Raw genomic sequence first — 24081 nt, forward strand, 5'->3', positions numbered from 1 at the left:
CTATTTCCCCACAGGTCAGATGAGAATAATAACAGGACTTACTTATAGGACTGAGAATTTAAATAATACTAATTAATCATTCATTTAGCAGATACTGCTCCACTACTGGTAATCTGATACTTGTTCTGCCTGAAATCTGCATAACCATCTCTACTTACAGCCAAAGTGTTTCACAACGTGGTAAAGAACTCTTTTTAAAAAAAAAATTCCCACAGGAATCTCTATGATCAGGATAAAGATCCTGTTCGTGGGCTTACCAGCTATCGTCGCCTGAGGTGGGCTTGCAGAAGAAATTCTTCAAGTCTGCCCACTCTACATCTATGTCCTGCTTCTGCCTCACTCTGATAACATCTCTACATCTCTCACTGTGCTTGCTCAGTACCATTAGCACCAAGCACTCCTGTCATCCTTTGGCTCATCAGGTACCACTGCCATATACTGAGACACATGCCAGCTGGCGTGCCCTGGTCTGTTTCTGAACATCTCGTAAGGGACTAACTGTGGCTTCCCATCTGGGCACTGTGATTTTGTTCGGGGTCGAGCCCTTCAATTCATCAGAAGAACACTGGTGATATCGTACTTGTGCTTTTCTCTAGATCCATAAAGACTGCAGGGCCAAGCGTGACAGTGCACACTTGTAAGCCCTGCACTTGAGGTAGGAGGATCCCTGCCAATTTGAGGTCATCCTGGGCTGCAAAGTGAGTTCAAGGCCACCTGAACTGCAAAGCAAGACAGACAGACAGAAAGAAAGAAAGAAAGAAAGAAAGAAAGAAAGAAAGAAAGAAAGAAAGAAAGAAAGAGAGAAAGAGAAAGAAAGAAAGAAAGAAAGAAAGAAAGAAAGAAAGAAAAGAAAGAAAGAAAGAAAGAAAGAAAGAAAGAAAGAAAGAAAGAAAGAAAGAAAGAAAGAAAGAAAGAGAAAGAAAGAAAGAAAGAAAGAAAGGATGGATGCTGGTAAAGATTGCTGGCTTGCACCATGGGACAACCTGCCAGGCTCCACGTGACCATCCCGGCCTGCTGTTAGTCTTCCTCTCAGTGTATTTCTCTAGATCCAGACAACCTGTTGAGAAAACTCCTGAGGTGAGATTTCTAGGAGATTAAGCGGCCAGGCTCTGTGTCCTGGACCATTCCTGTGAGCTGGACTGTTCAGATAAAACTCTCTGCCTGCTTCGGAACTAATCAGAGCCTGGTGGCTTTCAGATCTGCTTGGCTGTGGCATCAAACACGTTGCAATTTGTTCTGCTTTGATTTCATCGCCTTCTGACTGTCCTGCCCTGTGAGCAACAACACAGACCCGTAGTTTCCCTTTTCATTGGCTCCTTTAAGCCTGGGCTGCAGCGGGAGACTCTGGGCGCTCCTCCAGAGTCTCTGCAGAAGCCCTGTGGCAGCAGCTCTCCTCTGGGAACTTCTGGCCTGCTGGAACCTAAGGGAGTGGCAGGAACCTAAGGGGGCAGCCGTGAGGAGCCTCTGGCCTGGTCCTCAGTTGTGGCTTTGCTAGTGAACGCTACCCTGCCGCTCTTTCGTCTCATTTTTATTTTTTTAAATCCATATTTGTTCATGATATATTTTTAAATTTTTATTTCTTTACCTTTTCTATTATTGTATGTCACAGTATTTGTAGCTTATAATCATCTTGGGGAATGGGTTCATGTACAAACTTAATTCTTTTTTAATCTCCTTCCCTCTTGCCTCCATCCCTTCTCCTCTAAGTCCCCCTTTTCTGTTTTTGTTCTGTGATTATTAATCTTATCTCATGTTTATGATATACAGTGCTTACATTCGCTGACATTATTACATTCCTGTGCATGGTATGTCTTTGTTCTGCCTATTTCCCCTCCCCCGCCCACTCCACTCCTCTCATCCACGGTCTCTTGGACTCCTCATTTGCAACATATCTGACCCCTGTCTCCTTCTACCCACCCCTTACTGCGTTCTTTTTTTTTTTATTTAAAGAAAAGGAAACGAAAAAAAAATACATGGAGATTAAAAAAAAGGGTAGAAATATTACAAAATTACAGATAGACAAAAGGTAAGAAATTGCCGGTTGATAAGTTACATATTGTCATCCTCGAAATAGCTGTTCGGGTTATAGAATTAAAGTATTTAGAATCACATTCAAAAAGTGACCCTACAAACCATCCTGCTCTATGATCGAACAAAAGCTCAGTAATATGATTATCAGTCCTACACATTTGTTTTACATCTCAAAGAGGGTAAGATTAACCATATCAAAACAGAACAGAACATTTAAAAAAAATAAAAAACAATTTAAAGAAATACAGATTTCAAAGCAAGTCCACTGGAGATCTTCATTATCTAACTGTCTCTAGCTTCTTACAAATAGTTGTCCCTATCTTCACCCACTTTATATACTTATTGAATATTATAGAACTAATCAAATCATTACAGGATGAAGTCTTTTTAGGTCCTCAAGTTCCAAATTAGGGAAGACAATAGCAACTACCATTGCATCTCTCATTCTCTTTGTGATAGCCGTCCTCATCTCTGCATATGCTGAAGTTGAACTGAAGAAACCAGTCCAATGTCATTCTAATCAGCACACAATAGATTGCTAGAATTTATATTATAATGCTACAAAATAAGCCTCGGGTTTCTCAGCGTCTCTTCCTCAGAGTATTTGTTCCTTACATCTTGCATTATATAATCTGTTCCCGTAGATAATTTAAGAGAAAAAAAAAACCCATGTGTGAATTTCTACCTATATATCTATCCTCTCTGTATTATAGCAAGTCATAGCAAGACAGCAAATCAATTTCCTAGAAAAACATGCAATGGATAAGACATATAAAACTACAATATAAATGATCTTCCGTAGCTACTATGTTTTCTCTTGTTATTTTCAATAGATTTGTCCACAACACTGGCTTATTATAGTTAAACATACTATCACCTATTTTTATAAAAACTTAACTTTGACTGCATTGTAGGATTTGAGAGCTGTTACTGATTCATGTCAGTATGGATGTCCTTTACATCTTGTCATGCTCAGAGTAGTTTCCTCTACTTTTAGGGTTGATTCTAACAAGCATACCAATTTCAAATAGAATCAGTCAAGGCCAACCAATAGTCTTATGATTCAGATACAATTAAGATCAGTCATAGTAAGACAATGTAAGTAATACAGGATTTCAGCCTAAGTCAATAGGAAAGTAAGGATAGTTACCATGGTATAACCTGCTATTTTTGGTTCTAGAGGTCTGTGTCCTCAAATCTGACATGAGTGGACAGACCAGAACAAATTTAATTCAATCTAAATATGGCACTAGGACTACTGTGTCTTTTAAATCATTATACACCATTAGCAATGACCTCTGTTTTTTTTAATATAGTTTCAGAGCTGTCTATACTAAAGACTAGCTTACCGTCTCTGCCTCATGTCTGCTACTCCACTTTTCTGCTATAATTTGTCCACCTTATTCCCTCATTCCATTGTCTGCCCCGTTCACTGAGGCCTCTCTGCCATTGTTGCTGGAATCCTGATGTCTCTTCCTCTCTTTCTCTGTAATGTCCTTCAGTGCTCTCTGTAGGGTTGGATTGGTGGCCACGAACTCCCACAGTTCTTCCTTGTCTTGAAAGTATCTTTATTTCTTCATTAATTTTTAGAGAGAGTTTTGATGGATATATGAACTTTGGTTGCATATTTTTTTCTTTCAGGACTTGGAATATTTCTCCCCACTCCCTTCTTGACTTAAGAGTTTGTGTTGATAAGTCTGTTGTTATTTTGATAGATTTCCCATTATAGGTAACCTGCATCTTTTCTCTGGCTGCTTTTAATATTCTGGTTTTTTGGTGGATTTCTGGGATCTCAATTATTATATGTCTAGGCGTAGATCTGTTTTGGTTGTAGGTAGCTGGTGTTCTGTATGCTTCTTTTATCTGGATATCATTTCTTTTTGCTATACATGGGAAATTTTGCTTTAATATATCTGTGAGTATTTTTTGTATTTCATTTTTTGATGTTCCTGCTTCCTCACTCACATTCTTTATTCTTAGGTTATGTATCTTTTTGTCATCTTCCAGTTTTAGAATTGCTTCTTTCTGGTTCCTTGTTATTTTTAAGAGGCTTTTTCTTTCACGTTCATATGCCCTAAATCTCTCTTCAAGTTTCAGAAGGCTGTCTTTAGTTTCTGTCAAGACATTTTGCCAATGTTCAATGGAGTTTTTAGTTTCCTGATATTCTCTTTGGATCTGTTTCATGTATTCTAAGTTATGCTTAAATTCTTCTTCAGATGCTTCTCTTTCTTTTCTGATTTCCTCAGTTCTTCCATCTGTGTTCTCTTGGGCGGGGCTTGTCATTTCTTTAATTAATCTCTTTATATCTTGCCTCACTTGGATCAGGAGTACAGCTTTAAATTCCTCTATGAGATCATGTAGGTACTTTTTAATTTCTGCTGATGCTGTGTCGAGTAGTGGATGGTTACTGTGCTTGTTCTCTTCAGTGTTTAGTTCTCCTGGGCTTATTTTCTCCTGTTGGGCAGCTGGAGATTTTTTTTTATTTTTATCTCTTGTCATGTTTCTGGTTTCTTTCAGACTGTCCTGGAGTTCTCTGGCCCTCTCTGAATTGCTTAGGGCCTTTCAGAAGCGTGCTGGCTTGAGTTTTTGCTGTCCTCCCCAATTTACTGTTATCTGGGGTAGGCTGGGATGCAGGGGCGGTACAGGCTAGTCTCTAGCCTCTGTGTCAGTTAGTTCATAAATTAGGCTGTACTTTCTGGCTGTCACTGAGTTGTGACTATTTTGTATCCGCTTATTGGGCCCCAAGCAGAGGCTTGGTTTAGCCCCAGTAGCTCCTGCCAGTTCTCTTTGTACCAGAAGCAGCTGAGTAATGTCACTATGGCACAGGGTTCTGCCCAAGTCCCAGCCGTTCCCTTCCAAACCTCTCTGTGACAGGAGCACCAGAATAGCAGATCCGCCCAAAACAAAGATGTCTCCCACTAAGTTCTCTGTGTGGAGCTGAAGCCAGCAAGTAATCAGGCTCTGCCAGGATTCAAGATGTCTTCCACCAACCCTCCCTACAGGGGGACCTAGTGATGTCACCACGCTGCAGTTTCTGCCGCCAGACTAAAATGTCTGCTACCAGATTCTGTGTTATTGATTTCCCCGTGGTGGCGGGCCAGCTGTTCTCTGGCCAACCCCAGCAGCCGCGGAGTTCCCAGTACTCACCAGAGTCTGGTGCAGGTCCTCATTCCGGGAGCACCGCACACCAAGCTGCCCACCTTTCCCGCACTCCCGGCACAGCGCGGAACGGTGCACAGCGTGCGTTCTGGCACAGCGCTGAACGGTCAGATATCTGTGCACTGTTTAGATTTGAAATGCCAGAGCTTTGTACATCCCCTCTGGTGCAGGAGTGCAGCCCTGGCTGCTACTCGGAGTCCTGGCCCAGGTCTCAGTTTCCCGCAGTCACCGAAAGCAACTCAGCTTTTCCTGCTGGGTCCATGGGTTAGTTTGTTGATTTAAAGGCGTGGGATTTGCACCCTCCCGTTATCAGCGTTCACGGTATCAGCACGACTTTAAATCCTCCAGCTGTACTGTCTTGGTTAATAAGAATCGCTATCGATTTGTCTGGCCCTCTCCATGTTGTCATTTTTTAGCTTCTAGTATGAATTCTCCGGAGAGACTCTTCACTCGATCCCCTGGCAAGCCGCCATTTTTTATCTCCCCTTACTGCGTTCTTTGTTTATACTTTACTTTACTCAAATAAGAGATAGCACACAGTATTTAAGCTTGTCTGATTTATTTCATTCAACATTACATTTTCCAGGTACATCCATTCCCTAAAAATGTCTCAAATTTGTCCTTGTTTATAGTTGAGTAGTAATTATATATAATATATATGAATACCACATTTCCATCATGTATAAATACCACCCTTTCTTTAGCCAATCGTCTGTTGATGAATATGCAGGTTGCTTCCAAGATTTACCTATTGTGAGTTCTTCTGCTGTAAATATTGTTTAGGTATGTATCGCTATCAGTATGATGCTTTTAGCACTTTGAGGAAGATTCCTAGAAGTGAGATGTCTGGGTAGTATAGAATTTTAAATTTTGGTTCTTTGCGAAATTTCCATAATGGTTATACTTCTTCTAACTGTGTCTTGCAATATTTTAGCCTGAATTTTGCAGTTTGCCTCAAAAAAAGCATCATGTTGAAAGTAGAACTTTGTATCCATTTTGAAAGAAAATGTGCTCTCTTCTCTAAAAGCTTTGACATAAAACAACTTTACTTTTAGTTTCACTGCAATGAAAATACTATAATCACTGTCTGAAACTGTAAAATTCTGCTGATAATTGCTCGATACCTGATATTTTCTTAAATTTTACTTTAAAGAGAATAAAACCAAGCAAAATAAAACAGAATAAAGTCAATCAAAACAAACCAGTGTAAGTGACACAGGACTTCACAACAATACAAAATCAACAATGGTCAGCATAATGCCTCTTATTGTCTTCAAAATAGCTGCCCATACCTTCAGACATAGTAGAAATCAAACAAAACAGAACAGAGTAGAACCAATAAAAACAAAATAATGAATGCAATAAAGGACTTCAAAACAAGATAATCAAAAATCCAAAATGGCTACCATATATATCTTGTTATCTTTGAAATAGCTGCCGTGCCATCAGATATAATGAAATCAAACAAAACAAAGCGGAATAAAACACAACAAAACAAAACAATGACTATGATGCAGGACTTCAAAACAAGATAATAGAGAATTAACAATGAATAGCTAGCACCCTCAGAAGGAGATCTCCCATAGATGCCACACTGTGTACCATTATCCTCTGAGTAGATGATCAGACCACTGGCCCTAGACTTGAAAAGTCAGTGAAACACCAATCACTACAAGCATCAAATTGCATTTCACCCCCCTAGCTATTGTCACAGCCTGTGTTTCTCCAGATCACCCAGTCGCTTGGAGAGTGGGGGAGCTGTTGGCTCTTCTTTATTTCCAGCCCAGGCACCTGAAGGAACTGGGGTCTGGCTGTCCACCCATCAGTAGCAGCCTGCACATGGCACTAGTTTGAGGAAGGGCTTGCTTCTTGGTGAATTCTTGCTCTCTTCCCCCACAGTGGGAAAATGGGCTGACTCACAGGAAAAGGCTAGGGTCTGGCTCATACATGATAGTTGTAAAAAAAAATAATTTCTTTTATCCCTCTTGAATATGTTCTCATGAGAACCATATTCCACTCTGTGATTGGTGCTTTTAGGGTGGTAAACAGCTGGGTTCTGAGTGACCAAGTCTATAGAGTTCATTAGATCATCAGGTCCTTTGGAAAATAATGTGCTTAGCAATAATCCCATGGCCTGCATATGAACAGTCAGGTAAGTTGGTGAGAAGTCCTCTGGACTCATTTGTCTCTGCCATGATACAAGTATCTTTGGACTCTGGTAATGAAAATCATGGCCATCAGTTTACTGGTGTGTAATTGGGTTTACCTAATGTAAAGTATAAATGATAAGTCATTTAAAGGGTAAATATAGCAGAGCAAGTCACAGTTGGATATTCTAATCTCCATGTTGATTTCAAAGTGGAACATATCTAGTACAATTTTTACTGAGTCCACAGATTTATTAGGATTTAGAAAATGAGTTTTGCAGCAATTATTCTGGCTATGATTTTCTTTCAGTTCAATGGTCAATCCACAACAGAGGGACAGACATAAAAGTAATTGACCCTCCATCATCAATCTGATTGTATTGATAAAATCAAGGGCCAGGATAAAGTTTCAGACTATTTGGTACCAGTGACTACTCATTCTACCAAGAAGTCAAACACACAGAAGGAGCTACAGCAAATATCTGCAAGTCACAGGTTTGAGGCTGCTTATTATCTTTGCCTCAGAGAGGGAAGTGGAAACATGAACTCTGAGGATCCAGGAGACAGAAAATCATAGTTTTAAAAATGACACCACCCAGACTATTTAATGTTCCCAAATACATTCTTTGCTCTTATAATACAGTTCAATACACAGAACTCCAACTCCAACGGTCTTGCCATGCCAACACTCTGTGTTCTATATGTATCCCCTCAATTTCCACATACCGTAATAAGGTCTGCGCAAATGAAAGCTTCCTACAGATGAGAGGAAAAAGTAGGACAGTGTCTTTCCAGGCAGAGTGTTTTGTTGTGATGTCATGAGCTCAGTTTGAGGATTATTGCAAAATACACTCTGGGAGTCTTATAATTTCCTAAGTCATGCAGCTTTGGCTACAGATTTTTTCTATCATGTGGAGACCTATGGAGAAACTGCAAGATAGAAAGGGAGAGATGATGTATCACTAAAGTAAGTCAGTGGTAGAGTCCCTCCATCTGAATTAAAGGCTAAGATTTCTTATACATTAATATGAAGAATTTTGTCACATTTTTAAAAAGTTACTAGAATGTTGCCTGAAGGTATGGGCAGCCTTCATGCATGAAGAGAACAAGAGACATTATGGCAGTCATTATTAATTTTCATTTGTCTGGTTTTGAAGACCTGCAATACCTTCATTAGTCTGTTCTGATTAGATTTATACTGGTTTGTTTTGTATGAATTCCTTGTGTGTGAAGGTACAGACAACCATATAGGAAAAAAACAGAAAACAAGAGACATTGTGGTAGCCACGGTACATCTCCTATTGTCTTGCTTTGGAATCTGTGTCATTTACATTTTCTTCTGATCTGCTTTGTTCTGTTTAGTTTTACCCTTTTCTTTAAATTAAAAAAAATTTACAAATCACTTCAAAACTCTTGAAATATGTGCTTTCTGTGGTCTCTTGATTTTTAGATAAATGTTTCTCAATCCAGTTACACATTTCAAAAAATAATACAAACTAATTTTGCAATCTTGGAGGAGATACAAAGAGATAAGTGATAAAAGGTTGGGCCATTGTTTGTATGGTATGGTCTTAATTACTTGTTTTTAAAGAAACAACAAAAATTTTCATGAATGCTCAATGTTACTCAGGAGGTTGTGAATATTTGCCTTTACTTTTGTGGATTAAGTGCCCAGGTAATAGACTTCTGCACCATCAAAGCTGTCCTCATTTATGATAGCTACGTTATTCACCTGGAAGGCCAATTCCTCCCTAACTTCTGCACCATTTCCATTTTCTTCCTTAGACCTGTCATGCACCTCATGACCACCAATCATTTTAACAATCAAGTCCCTCATTTCTTCTTTACCAGCTAAAGCTTGAGACCATAATGTAGCGAAATAAATCAGACACACAAGCTTAAATATCACATGATTGCTCTTAGTTGAGAAACCCAACATATAAATAAACAGCATAAATAAAAGATAAGTAATAGGAAAGAGAGAGCTTTGGTAAGTGGAGGGAGGGAGTGGGAGAAAAGGGGAAAGGGATGGAAAGAAGAATTAAGATAGGTTATATACATGCACCAGCTCCCCATTAGGAAAATAATCATTATATCCTAAAAATGTAGCGACAAAATACAAGAAGACAATGGTCTTAAATTTTGAAGTCACCCTGCCTGCCACTCCTCTCTCCCCCGCTGTTCTTCCTAGAGCCTCATCTTTAAAGAACTTTTCGTCCATTCACTGGGGCCAAATCTCTCTAACCCCTTGCCCACTCCCCATTGCCAGATTTACACACAAAAGCCACGTGGTTAAATACAATTGTTACTCATTCCCTGCCTGATTTTGGAAGTTAGCATGGCCAGAGTTTGTGCCACTTTCTTTCACCTCATGGGTGGAAACAATTTATGCATTTCTTAACAAGGATAAAAGTAAAAATAGAAATAAAGAAATTCTGCTCAAAGCTATAGTTTTAAACATATAAAAGATTTAAAAGCAAAATTTCTAACAAAAACATTTTAAAGATATTCACCTTTTATTTGACATATGTTTGTGCCATTTGGAAAGAAATACAGCAACACTTCGATTCATGAACTTAATTCATTCTATGATTCAGGAAAAGCTTGTCATGCTCATTTTCATGTGGGAAAGACAGTCACAGTCCTGTTCATCATACAGTGCAGAATTTACAAACAAAAATAAGGGTCTGCCAAACACTTCTGTTTGAGAAACAAGTTGTTTGCAAACAAAAGAATCCTTGAGCCAAGGTCCCACTGTATCTAATATGCACTCATCACTGCTTTAACATAACAAAGGAGGGGTCTGATGATAAAAGACCTTAAGTGACAGCTAAGCATCATGTGCTGAGTTTTTAATTAGACATCTTCCCAGCTCAGTGCATATTGCTTGGCATTACTGGACAGCAAGAAGCTGCAAAACAAAAACCCATTACTGGAAGGAGGACAGATTGGGTGGAGATGGACGGAACTTGAGATATTTCTGCAACAGCCCATATGTAGAAAAACATCTTGTGACACACATGACTCAACACATTCTATACTGTCATTTGCTATCAGATCTCTGCATAGGAAACCAAAATATGTCCAATATCATTATCAGTCTCATTTACATATCAAACTTCTCTCCAGCCCCTAAAGGCATTTCTCAAGGACAGAGCTGTGTCCTTTAGAGTCTGAAAGTTCCTCAGGAGTCTCTTCCTTTCAAACACAGGCCACCTTGCCATAGCCAGGGAGAAGAAAAGAGAAAAGGTAAGAGTTTATGAAGAACTTTTTTTAAAAGTCATAGTTATTATGTCTTTCCACTTAGTCTATATGTTTAACTCCATTGGGGAAGAGTATCTAGGTATCTAGAAGTAATAGATAGGTGATCTGAAAGCTCCCTCCCAGGAACTTCAGGGCTGCAGATTGACAGTGAGGTATGCAAAGCTAATCGCCAAAACTTACCCAGGATCCATCATGATCCACTTCATTTAAAATTCCACTTTAAACCTGTCCAGCTAATGATGTCAAATACTATCTTCTACTTAGGGAATTATATGCTTTAGCTCAGCCAGCTGTGAAGCAAAACTGTAATACACATTCAGCAGCCCAGCATAATTACAGATCGCAGTCGGTTTGGCAAAATCTGAGAGGCGTAGCAGCTGCCCAATCCAAATCCTCCAGTCATCTGCAGAAGCTGAAAGCATGCTCTGCCTGTCTTGGTCATTAGTAAATAGTCTACTGAGGCTCCTAGGTTAGGCCACATAGTGAAGTCTACACATTCAAACAATACCAGCAAACTTCAAAAGTCTGGGAGCGAAGGGAGTAGTGATCTCCACAAATATTCAAAAGCCAAAATGCAAACAAAGACGTTACAAAGATGCAGGAAATCTAGACACCTTGAAAAGAAACTAGGAAAGGTCCAGCAATGGGTCCTAAACACAGAGAAATTAATGAAAGAACCTAAAATTGATTCAAAATAACCCCTTTTTTTTAAAAGGTTCGTGAGCTTCCAGAAACTAAACATACAACAACAGGAAATGCTTGAGTTCAAATCCAACCTGGGAAATTTAGAGAGTTAGAGAGACACCGTTTTATCATAATAAAAGATAAAACAGGATCTGTGGGCATAACACAGTGGCAAAGGCCCCGAGCTCAATCTCACTACTGGGAAAAAAGAACCTGTAATTTCTAATAAAACAGATAGAACCAGGACACTTAAATTAATGTGAAAAAAAGCAGGCACAGAAAGAAAATTACTTATGTGTGGAGACCAAATTGTTGGTCATATAGATGTTAAGAACAGAATGATAGTTATGAGAGATTCAGGAGACTAGAAAAGAGAAAAAGATGGAAAATTTTGTTCTAGCCTCTGCCCAGGAATGCTCTAGCCTGTCATGGATGCTGCCTGTGGCCGTGTCCTCATGGCCAATCCTGCAAAGTCTGTTTAACTATGTCCTGGTTGGAAATTTTGAAGACAATTTGTTTAGGAAGGGAAACTTTCACATTTCTTGGTGACTAATTTCATTTGTGATTCTTTCAGAGTCCACTTAGTCCTGCTGGTCAGAATTCTCTGGGGCTCCAGGCAGAGATTATATGTGAGCATCCTGACCTTGTGCTGGTCTCCCTCCTTAAGGGCCTGCACTTTGATGGCCACAGGTTCCGAGCTCTTGGACTTCCAACCCCTTGGTATAGTCTTCATTGTTATCATTTTCTACTCTTAGTTGTTTTTTCCTATGTTAATAACTGAGTCAACTCCATCATTAAATTTATTTTATTTTAGTTTTATTTTAAAGAAAATAAAACCTAACAAAATAAAACAGAATAAAGCCAATCAAAGCAAAAAGGTAAAAGCGGTACAGAGCTTCAAAACAGGATAACAAGAAATCTACAATGGCTACCGTAATATCTCTTGTTGTCTTCACAATAGTTGTCCATACCATCAGATATAGTAAAATCAAATAAAACAAAACAGAATAAAACCAATTAAAACAGAACATTATTAAAACAAAGCAATAAATTGGTATAAAACTAAACAGTGAGAACAATATTGGAATTCAAAAACAAGACAGGAGGAAATCCCCAAATTTTCTATATTGCATACTGATCCTTCTAACAGATGCTCAGACTACTGGCCTTTGGCCTGCAAATTCAATCAAACAATACAAGCATTTAGTTGTTTTTGTACCTCAGTTTTCATCAGTTTAGACTGTCCTCCAAACCAGCTGGTTGCTTACATAGGGGGCTGTCTTGATTCTTAGCCCACTTGCCCGTCAGCTCACAGAAAGGAAGAACTGGCTTCTCTCTTCCTGGGCCCTGCATGGATTGTGTGGCCCACAGCAAGGGTAAATTGGCTTCTTGTGCTCCTCCCAGACTCAGCATGGCTCCTGCTGCCTCACAGGAAGGGTGGACTGGCTTCTTTTTCCTGGGCCCCACTCTTGCATGGCTATATTCCTTTTTTATGTACTACATGTTTGCAGGACATAATAATTACATTTGTTGTGGGGAGTGGATACATGTATATAATGTACCTTAATCCTAATTCTATTTTTATGCTTTTTCTTTCTCCTTGTTCCCCCTTCCCTCTATCTCTTGAACCCCTTCCCATTTGAGAAAAATCTATCTCACTTCCTACTGTGTATTTTTTGCCCTTTATATTTTGAGTTTCTCCTGTAAGAAAAGTCAAGTATTTTTTCACTGAGGCCTTTAGACAGTGACTGCTTCAGTCAAACCTCAAACTGGCTCTCCAGAGTGCTCTGCAGGACACCCCTGAGGTGGATGAGTGTGGAGGCAGCTGCCTCAGGGAACCCCGTGGATGTCGGAAAATTAAGAGCAGTGCCAAATGGCTTTATCCTACTCAATCAAGTATAGGTTCGAGTTTCCACGCTGCCCTGATAAATGCAGCACTTGCCTGCTCTTCTGGCATCCTCGTGGCCTCTGAAATGCCTCAAGGATGCTACAAGGTTTTTGTTTTGTTTTGTTTTGTTTTGTTTTGTTTTGTTTTGTTAATCTTTGAGACAGAATTTCACTCTGTAGTTCAGGCTGGCCTTGAACTTGCTTTGTAGCTGAGGCTGACCTCAAACTTACAATGATCCTCCTGCCTCAGCCTGCCAAGTGCTGGGTTTACAGGAGTGCACCACCATGCCTGGCTCACCTCAAGATCTTTAAATAGATTTATTTTAACCTGTAGTTTCTTATTTTTCTTAGAGAAAACCGTCTGAAGTGAGAATATCTCCATCCTTTTGACACCAAAAATTTCTCATCTTCCACTGAATCTTAATTATTGATGCTTTCTTTGCAACTTTCCTTCCAATTTAAAGAATCTCTGTTCAAATTTTAAACTTATTTATGACTTCTTTCTACTTAAAGTTACAGACATAGATGAGTCTTTCCTCTCAGGTGATGTTCATAGAGAGGTTGTATGGCTAGGACATTGTCTCAGGTAGAAAACCTGGTTCTGAATGAGTTCTGCCACCTCTCAGTTTGAGTATCATTGACTTCTCCTTGGAAAACATAATGTCCTTAGATCAGAATAGGCTAGAAAATTTGGCCTGTGAAGAGTCTTTGCAGCATTGGTCCTCGTCATGGGGACAAGTTGTTCTTAGATTCCAGCAGTTAAAGCCATAGCATTTTCTTTGAAGGAGAGGTTCACAGTTATTAAAGCTCTTTCCCTGACCAATATTTATCACATTGGTTGAAATCAGGAGATACATACAGAGGAAAGATCTAGGAATGCAATGTGGGTTCAGATCACATGAATTACAATCTGATCTCATGATTAAACTGATTCACATTGTAACTGGATCCCTCTGGCTCTTGGGTCCTTGTTTTTGGTCAGTGAAGACTGAAGCTGACAAACCAGCAAGCAGTAAGTGGTGGGGAATGGCCAAATGCATGTTTATTAGAAAGAATAGAGCAAATCTGTTTGCTTACCAGAGAGGGATTTCCATAAAGCGGGAAAACCAAGATGTTTAAGTCCACTGAGCTTTTATACAGTTGTTGGTACCCGTGTATGTGATAGAAAGCAGGGATGCTCCTGGTTAGGTAGACCTTTGGGGTCCAGAGAGCAAGCTGCTTCCTTTGCACTTTACTTCCTCCAAGTTCTCTCCCATTTGGTCTGTTTCGGAGAACAACCCAGTGGAAACAGAAGAATGAAAGCATGGTAGGACTTCAAAGCAAGATAATATTAAATCAGCAATGGCTGGTTTAAAAGCATTCTTCAGTTGTGCTTTGTCATGGCAGTATTTTATTTCTCCCTTAATGCTGGAAGATAGTTTTACAGGGTACATTCCCATTTGGTCAAGGACCTGTTCTTTGTATCTTACATTCCATTAGGCCCTGACAGTTAGTTTGCTTTAGATAATTATTTAGGTTCTTTGGTATGTCTCTTAAGCCCCAACTTTAGATGTTAACTATTCATAACCTAAACCCTATATACCTAACTTCTTCTGTCTTTTTGCCTCAACATGCTTACACCAAGAAAGCCAAAAATAGTGAAGCCAGTGGACCGCCAAATATGAATCATATGCCACTTGTGATCTGTAATTTATTTTCAAAATAAGATACTGTGATTTAACTTTGTATGGTTGTAGATTAAAAGCAAGTATCATTGTGAGACAGCCTCAGAAATTCACATTTCCACACCCTTACTACAGTCTTTCAAACTATGTGACAGCTACCTAGAGTTAGGATATGGTCTGAGTATAGTGTGTGTTGAGTGACAGACTGTCAGTGCTCCAATGCTTACTGTAAAATAAATGAAATGTTGTTCCTGTTCTAAAAGATATTACAGTAGAGTGCAGAAAAATAAATCTCTTACACATGCCCATCATTCTAGATAAGCCACTTAAATTCTTCAGTAGGTAGACACAGACTTAAGGATCAGTGTGCAAGATCATTTCATTAGTAACTGAATATGTGGTGAGAGCAGATCAAAGAAGTCTCTAAATAACTGAAATTTGAACTGAGACACTACAAGTTAGTACTCATATTTCCTTTTCCAATCTTGCCAACACTGAGCTTTTGAATTGGCAAGCAGTAATGAACAGGATATGGGGAAATTTAAAAAGGAGAGGCAAATTGCACTGGCATTATTAATAAATGCTTAGAAGTAGCTCAAGGAATGATGATCAGCACGTAAACGAGCTCCATTCCTTTAGTTTCCCCATGTATTTCACAGTAGTTTCAGTATCTCTAAAGAACAATTGTGAGGCTGCAGTGGATGTGTGAAATGAGTGGCATTTCTCATGGCCTTAATGTGATGGGGCTTGGCATAAGTTTTGTAAAATTAATTGCTCTCAATTAAACAAATCTGTGAAGTACAGAGATGATTAGCCAGGATACCAGAGCAGAACACTGCCAAAAAGCAGCATTCTGCTCTCTTAATCATCCTCCCCGAAATGTGTCCAATATATAGTGTAAAAGGCCAAGATAGAAACATGAAGTATGTGGTAAAGTGGGGAGGAGAGAAACAGTGGGATGCATCCATTTGACCAGTGCAGTCTTTTTTGCTTGCAAAAGTCCCAAAGCAGGTTCAAGGAAGAGAATTTATTCTTTTAACTCCTCACATATTTCATTCCTAACATAAAAATTCAATTCACGACATTTTATAGTTTTGTTATGGATGAGAGTTTAAGTGTTCTCTGCTAATATCAGAAAACTCATGATGTAGCTTAGCATTTCACCTTGTACCTGTTTGAAATATGTTCTACAAAATCTTGATAATGGAAAAATCTTGTTTTTAACATGCTTTCCCACATGCAACAGAGTACTGCACATTAGCTTCAAATATTCTGAGGAGTGCATAAGAGGAGGCATGAATTTCTACTTTTATATCCATTTATAACATTCTATTTTCTCATTTTTAAAAATAGCTGGAAACAAATGTGAAGTTTTAAAGTCTCAGTTAATAAAGGGTTTTTGTTCTGAGAAATATGTCCTCAAAAAATTCACTGATGTGTGAATTCAAAACGACACTGTAGTCTACTACACCAATAGGCTATATAGGGTGTGTGTGTGTGTGTGTGTGTGTGTGTGAGAGAGAGAGAGAGAGAGAGAGAGAGAGATGGAGAGAGAGAGAGATGGAGAGAGAGAGAGTGTGTGTGTGTCTGTGTGTGTGTGTGTGTGAGAGAGAGAGAGAGAGAGATGGAGAGAGAGAGAGACAGGAGAGAGAGAGTGTGTGTGTGTGTCTGTGTGTGTGTTCTATAGCTTATCATTCCTACAGTCATTATAAGCAAGGCCACACGGCATTACTTTGAGCTCTAGCAAAAATCATGCAGACAAAGATTCTATAAACATGTGACTTCTCTCAGCATGCATGTATTCAGCCTTATGGTGATTTTTCTTATTTGTAGGATTACACTCTAAAACAACAAAAAGAGTACCACAAAATAAATATATCAACCAGTAACATCATTTATTACCATTACCAAATATTATACCATACATAATTATTGGTGCTGTACTTGTATACACTGCCACTGTATTCGAGTTTCTTTTCACAACCATTTGCCACAAACACATGAGTTATGCATTGTGCTACAAGGTGACAATGGGTGTGAAAACTACTGGTGATAGCAATTTTTCAGCTCTACTACAATCTTAAGGCTCCACTGTCATATGTGCAGCTCATCAAAGACAGAAATGTTGCTATGTGTACATGATTATACTACCTTTTTGCCTATGTCTGCTTAGCAAAAATGTAGATGTAATCATTGTGTAGCTTTCTTAATAATTTAAACAGATATAATTCAAATATCATTAGTAAAAATAATAATTAACTTTTTTGTATCATAAAATACAAAAAGAGAAGTCAGGCAAATAAGACATATTCTGACTACCAATACTAAATAAAAAAATAAAAATTACAAGTTTCATTAATTGGTGGTAAAAAATAAAGAATATTCTATGTACACTAAATGCTTACATTTCATAAGAGAAGTCAATCCACTTTTCATATCATTTCTTAAAAATAGAAATACAAGTTCACTATGTAGAGCCAAAAACTATAAAAGAAATAACACTGATAAACGTAGTAAGCATCAGCCTATTGAGAATGAAATTGGGAGAATGTCGCATTGATTCTCTTCTCTGGATTTTAAAACAACATGTAAATGAATTACTACTACTAAGAAAACATACCCAAAAAGGAAGTCAGACTGCACTGAGCCTTGACTGACACCAATCTATAATAATTCCTTAGTTACGAAGCCTCACAGGCAAGCTCACCTTGCTGCTATTGCTGCCATGCTGGACTCATTATTGGCAAGGCTTCAGAATAGCAGTTACTTACAGAGGTAGACCAGAGAACATGGGACGGGGGAGATTGATATGTGAGTATTAATTGGGCAGATATCCAGAAACATCTTGATAAAGAATCACATCACAAATTATTAACTGATTTGAGCACAGTCTCTGTGCAGGAAATTACAGGGGCCTCCCAGCATTTAGTAGACCTGACTTAATCACCAGATTTACCTCACTTCCTGTAAGCATCTCCTGGTTGGGAGCACAAGGAAAGTGCTCTGATATCACCCAGCTCCAGAAAGGACCTACCTCTTGTTCCTAAGTCAGTTTTGTTCCTCCAGACAGAAGTGAGGGTATGCACTAAGACTTCCTTTTTTGAAAATATTTCGAAGTCTTGTGTTTAAGTTAAATAACTCTGCTTCTACTTTGGAGGAAATGGAAGGAATGCAAGGAATGAAAGAACTTCCTTTATGGGAAGGGAAGTGTCTTACTTTTCTCTCCTTGTTGAGACAAAATACCTAAGACTCAAAATTAGGGAAGGAAAGGTTTATTTCTTATAGGTTGGAGGTTTCAGTCCATACTCAGTTGGCTCTAATGCAAAATGACATGGCTGAGGGGCAGCAGTTCAAGGCCTCAGCAAACAGCAAGAGGGAACAACAAAAGAAAGATACTCCTTCCCCTGGTTACACTGTATGCTGGCTCCACTCCTAGGCGGTGTAGCATTCATAACACCAATCTAACCACTAGACAATGAACCAATCCCAAATGATAGCTTTGGTCAGGTCCATAATGGCATGAAGCTTGGCAGGGGGAGCATCTGAATATAAACCATAACAGGAAGAGATAGAAAGTTTCCTTCTGAAAAATGGGTGTTGGAAGACTACACTGCAGATATTCTCAGTGGATTTACCCAGTCATTTCCCACTCTGATCCATCTCCATGTGTTCTTCCCTTTATTTGAACTTCACTATGCTTCCTGTTAAATTCATATAAAGAGAAGGGTAGCATACAGGCATTGCATGTCAGAGCTGCCCTACAGAAACACTGGTTTCTTTGTTTTACTTTTTCTTCAAAGCTATTCTCTTTCACATATTTAAGAAAGTACTAGAAGAAAAAACGCAAACAAAACTAACTCAGGAATACTTCTTCAGTTTACAGGTTGCAAAGATAGCAAGATTAAGAGAAGCTGACAATGCATGATAGAGGACCCAAAAGAAAAGTAATATGGAGGAATATACTCACCACTCCACTCAAGGGAGACAGGGCACAGCAACAGCCTCAGTTGTAGAAATACGAGCACAAGACCATGCAGGGTGAAAAGCGTTGCCACAGCCAACTATAATCTCACCCTTCAGGAGACAGGAGATGAAAAACCCAAATAACTCTATCTGTTCTCCACTCCCTGGCGGAGTCCCCCAGTGGTTTTAAAATCACATATGCAAACTGAAGTTCCCTGAATGTGAGCAACAGAGATCACAAACTGGAATATTTTAGATAATGTCAGTAGACAACCTGTTCAGTAGTAGAGAAAATCCAATTTTCAGGGTCAATAAAACCTGAGTCTGAGTCCAAATTCCATGAGATTACTTGACCTCTGTAAGCCTCAGTTTCCTCCCCCTGAAACACAGGGGAACAGTAATTTACAAATATCAAGGTAGTCTGAGATGACAGATCTTACAGCAGGTGTTCATCATTTGTTTGTGTTCCCAGGGACACTGGTGGAGAGCTTCTGAGGAAAAAGCAAATCATCCCATTCAGTGATACAGAGCTAACGGCGATGAATAACTTTTCATCCAACTACAAAGTGCTCACAATTCAAGAGTCACTGATAGTCATCTTTGCCCTGATAGGGCTGGCTGGAAATGCTACTGTGCTCTGGCTCCTGGGAATTCAAAGGCACAAAAAGGCCATCTCAGTCTACATCCTCAACCTGGCCATATCGGACTTTCTTTTCCTCTGTTGCCTCCTTGTATTCTTTCTGTGGAATCTCATTGATAGATTTGACTACAACTACTTCAAGCACATACACGCTGCAGGGATGTGTTTCTACATCGTCAGCCTGTCTATGCTCAGTGCCATCAGCATGGAACGCTGCCTGGTGATCCTGTTCCCCATCTGGTACCACTGCCACCGGCCAAGATACATGTCGGATGTCATGTGTTCCCTACTCTGGGTTCTGTCCTTACTGTTCACTACCCTGACACACATCTCACATAACTTTCCATCGGGGTTCATTCGACTGGATATGGGAATGCGTTTCTTTGCAGTTTCATGTCTAACCATTTTATTTGTGGTTCTCTGTGGGTCTAATATGGTCTTGCTGATCAGGATGCTCTGTGGCTCCACGAGGTTGCCACTGACCAGACTGTATGTGACCATTGGGCTCTCAGTCCTTATCTTCCTCGTCTGTAGCCTACCTATTTGTGTTGTGACAGTCTGGGGTGACACTATTATTTTAAAAATTGGTTTAAAATATCAGATCTTTGAGAGGACTGCTTATCTGCTATCTGGTGTCAACAGCAGTGCCAACCCCATCATTTACTTCTTTGTTGGCTCCTTTAGGCAGAAACAGCAACAGCGGTGGAAGCCACAGTCCCTGAAATTGGTTCTTCAGAAGGCTTTGGAGGATGGAGGTGAGAGAGAGAATAGTGGTGAAAGGCTTGCTCAGGAAAGGGTGGAGCTGTCAGAACATGTGAGGAGCAGCTGAGCTGCAGCTGAGCCACAGCAGAGCCAGAGGTCACTAAACTCTACTTAGACCTGGGGCAAAACCAGTCTCATGCAATACCAGAGACAGATCATGTAAACAAGTTGACCTCTAGCTCAGTTGCATATCAGCAGGTGTCCAGCCTCGGTGTTCCTCCCTGTTAACTACAGCACAGGTAGCTCTGAAAAGGTTTCATTTCTCGTGTTCTCAGCGAAACACTTAAGACTTTGCTCTTTGGACCCCATCATGTGCTTTCTCACTTTATTACTTTGTATAAAGACATTGGGGCCAGCGCAGCTTTGCTGCTTCTCCATCAGAGGGCCGAGTCCCACCAAGGCCCAACTTTTGTTTTCTTATTTGTCTTGTCTTTCTTAATCTCCAGTCACTCCCTCTCAGGACCCCACCTGAAGGTTACAGCAAGATTTCCCTTCAATATACTAATTCTGCAGCTACCGCGTTCACTCAGAGAAGTTGTCCCTCTAGTTTACTTATATAATTATCAAAGCTCACACCCTTATATAGATATAAAGAGATTTAAGTTTACAGATAAAGATATAAATAGACAGAGGCCTATTTACACATGCATTGTCATCAGTAATTTTCACATACAGCAACAGTTAAATACTTGTAACAGAGACTGTATTACTACAAATATTAAAATATTTAATGACTTTTGCTGTACGTGTGTTCGCAAATGTGCACACATGGGAGCTTTAACTTACAAAGATATAAGTTCTTTTCTGTTTATGTTATCTGGGAAAGGCTGTTGTCTCTTTGTCTCAGACTTACAGTTTATCGGGAAGCCAGTGCCAAGAAACAGAAGTCAAGACCCATAGGAGCCAACTAGCAGGCCCACCTGTGCTCTCACTGCCAGAAAGACTTGAAAACATCAGGGTTCTTCCACTGAAGTTGGTTTCCTTCATAATGAAACTAAAGCACACTGCAGCAAGCAGTCAAAGAAGCCAAGGTTTTACAAACAGCATGCGGAGCAGTTGTAGGACTAGCAGTTGGTTCTCTTGCCAGGAGGCAGCTAACAGGGAAGCAATGACAAACGTGAGCATCCTAGGATGCTTGCACCAACCATAGCTGCTGCTTCAAGTCCAAGGATCCAAGCTCATGTATAACCTAACCAGAAATTTAAAGGGAAGGAAATCTGAGAGTTGCAGTTCAGCATAGATAAGTTAACACTTTTAAGTAATTGCAATCTATTCCTTTTCAACTTTTTTACTTTTCAACCTCTTCAAACCATTGACAACTCTAAATAAAGTAAAAAATCAAGTCTCCCCCTATTTGGATAAAACTACACAAACCACACCTGAAAATGGTAATACACAAAAACAATTTATCTTGCCAATAGTCACCCTATTACTGTATAGTCTTTTCAAAACCACTGCCCATTTTTATACAGTTATCTCTCTACATTCTTTGTTGTTCTTTAAGTATTTTAAATTTTAAAATACTTTAGTTAGTGTAATAACTTGGACCCCAGTATAAAATCCAAGGAAGCAAGAGACTGAAATTTGGGGAGCAAAGGCTTTATTAGGCCAGGCCTGGTGATGAGTCTCTGGGAGCCAATTTGGAGACTTCATGCCAGAGATTGAAGGAAGGGGGATTTTAAAAGCAGGAGAGAGGGGGGAGGAAAAACAAAGAAACCTTCAGAGCCCTCAAACTTGTTGACCCAAATCTGGAAACTGGATAGCTGTCCACTTAGCTCTGACAACTTTGGGAGCCTTTGGCGCCTTTTGAGTTACTCCCATCCTGCAGATAAGAATTATCTGCAATAACATTTAGAGAAGAAAGTAGAAAGCTAATTATCTCAGGATAGCTCGTTAACACTAACAGGTGGGAGTTACAAGAAGCTGAAACTTAAGCCTTCACAAGGATTTGGAACTTAACCTGTTTGGTACATTAGGGTTAAGCCACAACATTTTCCTGTAATTTCTTTGAAGCTAAGAAGTTCTTAAAAACAGAGCAGGCTCATTTTATGACAGACCACCACCTGGTCGGGAAGAGGTCACCAGAAACTCAAAATCTTTATGGCCTAGCCTAGATAGATAGGTAAGGGGAGAGGGGAGGCAATAAGGCACGATACAGAACAGAAAATGGCGGTTATGTGTTTCTTTCTTTCTGGGGAGGGGTATCAAGGTCAGGTAAAGGGTTATGCTAATAAGCAAATCTCCCTGCACACAAGCAAGTTACTTCAAACAAGTGTAAATTAGAGGGCCATCCTAGTTTTCTTTAGCTCTTTAGTGGAGAATAGAGGCGCCTAACAGTGATTAACAACCCTTGTTAGCTTGCTTTAGCACCACTTCTGTTATTTATAGAGGGCAACTCTGGTTAACATATCAGTTAGGTAAGGTTTTACAATTCTTTACAGAGAAGATCATTGATTAACATATCAATTAGGTCATCCAAAGGGAAAAGGAAAACACATACATAAGCCGTGTTACAGGTTTTGTTATTATACACATATAATGAAACTATTTTCTTAGAGTACAACAGTTAGAAACCCTCATATAAGCAAGTTCATATTGCCTACCATGGTTTTTGATCTGGACCCGTATTTCCCAGTGAAAACATCCCAAATAGGAGTTACTAACTGCACGTAGACAAAATGGGATAAGAGTGGCTGATATGTAAGTGGAAACTGGGTAGTGCCCAAAACATGACTGTTAAGAATCTTGTCACAGGGAGCAGCTGACCAACACGCCAACTAGCCAGCCTTTCTGGCAGGCCGCACAGGCCATGTGGGGACCAGGAAGAGAAAAGCCAGTGCCTCCCATGAGCCTACCAGCACACAGGCTGAGAATCACCAACCCTCTACCCCCGTTCTCCCATAAGCAACCAGCTGGTTTGGAGGACAGGCTGAGTTGATGGTAACTGAGGTACCAAAAGCAACTGAATGTTTATGCTGTTTGTTTGACTTTGCAATCCTGGGGCCAGCAGTCCGAGCAACTATAGGGAGGATAACATTATGCAATACAGCAATAATGGGGGATTTCCTTCTATCTTGTTTTTGAAATACAATATTGTCCTCATTGTTTTTTTTTTGTTCTGATTGTTTTGCTTTATTCAATATTCTGTTTTGATTGGTTTTATTCTGTTTTGTTTCGGTTTGATTTTGCTATATCTGATGGAATGGACAACTATTTTAACAATAACAAGATCTAAAACAATGGTTTTCCTATTATGTTACTTTGAAACTCTGTAACAATTTCACTGCTTTGTTTTGATTCAATTTATTCTGCTTTGTTTTGGGAGGCTTATCATTAAAGTAAAAACAAATTTTGAATAATGAATCTTTTCACAGAAAGACCCTACTTATCGCCACTGCAGAACAGTGCAGAGGAGAAATATTCCTCCCATCACTAAAGCCACCACTTCTCAGGAACTCAATTTTTTTTCTTTTCTTTCTTTTTTTATTTCTTTTGCTCATTTTCGCTTTTTCTAAATGTCTGGGGAGAACTCCAACCACAAAGAAACTAATCCCATCCACCAAACCCAGAGACTAAGTTCAGATAATCCCTCCAATACAATTTCCTTCTTTCTTTTCTAGCCCTTTCTGTGGTTTCCCGAACCTTACATGATCAACATTTGATGGCTAGCCTTGCTTCTACTGCCTAGCCAGCTATCTTTGTTTTCCACATCATTCTCCCTAAATTTCCCCACCCCAGGGTAAAACTACTGTACCAAGGGGAAACACTTTGCATACAATATAATATCTCTCATTTGAGTAAGGCAACGTGTAAATAAGAGCAAGATAAAGGAAACAGGGAGACAGATCATTTGCAAATGGGAAGGGATCCAGGAGACAGA

At 39.5% G+C, this 24081-nt stretch overlaps 1 protein-coding gene across 1 annotated transcript; it reads left to right on the top strand.

The window, feature by feature from the left end:
* Positions 1-19289: 19289 nt before the first annotated feature.
* On the top strand, positions 19290-22641 carry LOC100714888 (mas-related G-protein coupled receptor member X1). Its single transcript, XM_063255690.1, has one exon. It carries the CDS (start codon positions 19339-19341, stop codon positions 20266-20268), a length of 930 nt encoding a protein of 309 aa, XP_063111760.1. The 5' UTR covers positions 19290-19338; the 3' UTR covers positions 20269-22641.
* Positions 22642-24081: the final 1440 nt, after the last annotated feature.

This window comes from Cavia porcellus, unplaced genomic scaffold (genome assembly GCF_034190915.1).
Source record: "Cavia porcellus strain 051 isolate PalLab524CR breed Dunkin Hartley unplaced genomic scaffold, mCavPor4.1 scaffold_9, whole genome shotgun sequence".
Taxonomy (NCBI): Eukaryota; Metazoa; Chordata; class Mammalia; order Rodentia; family Caviidae; genus Cavia; species Cavia porcellus.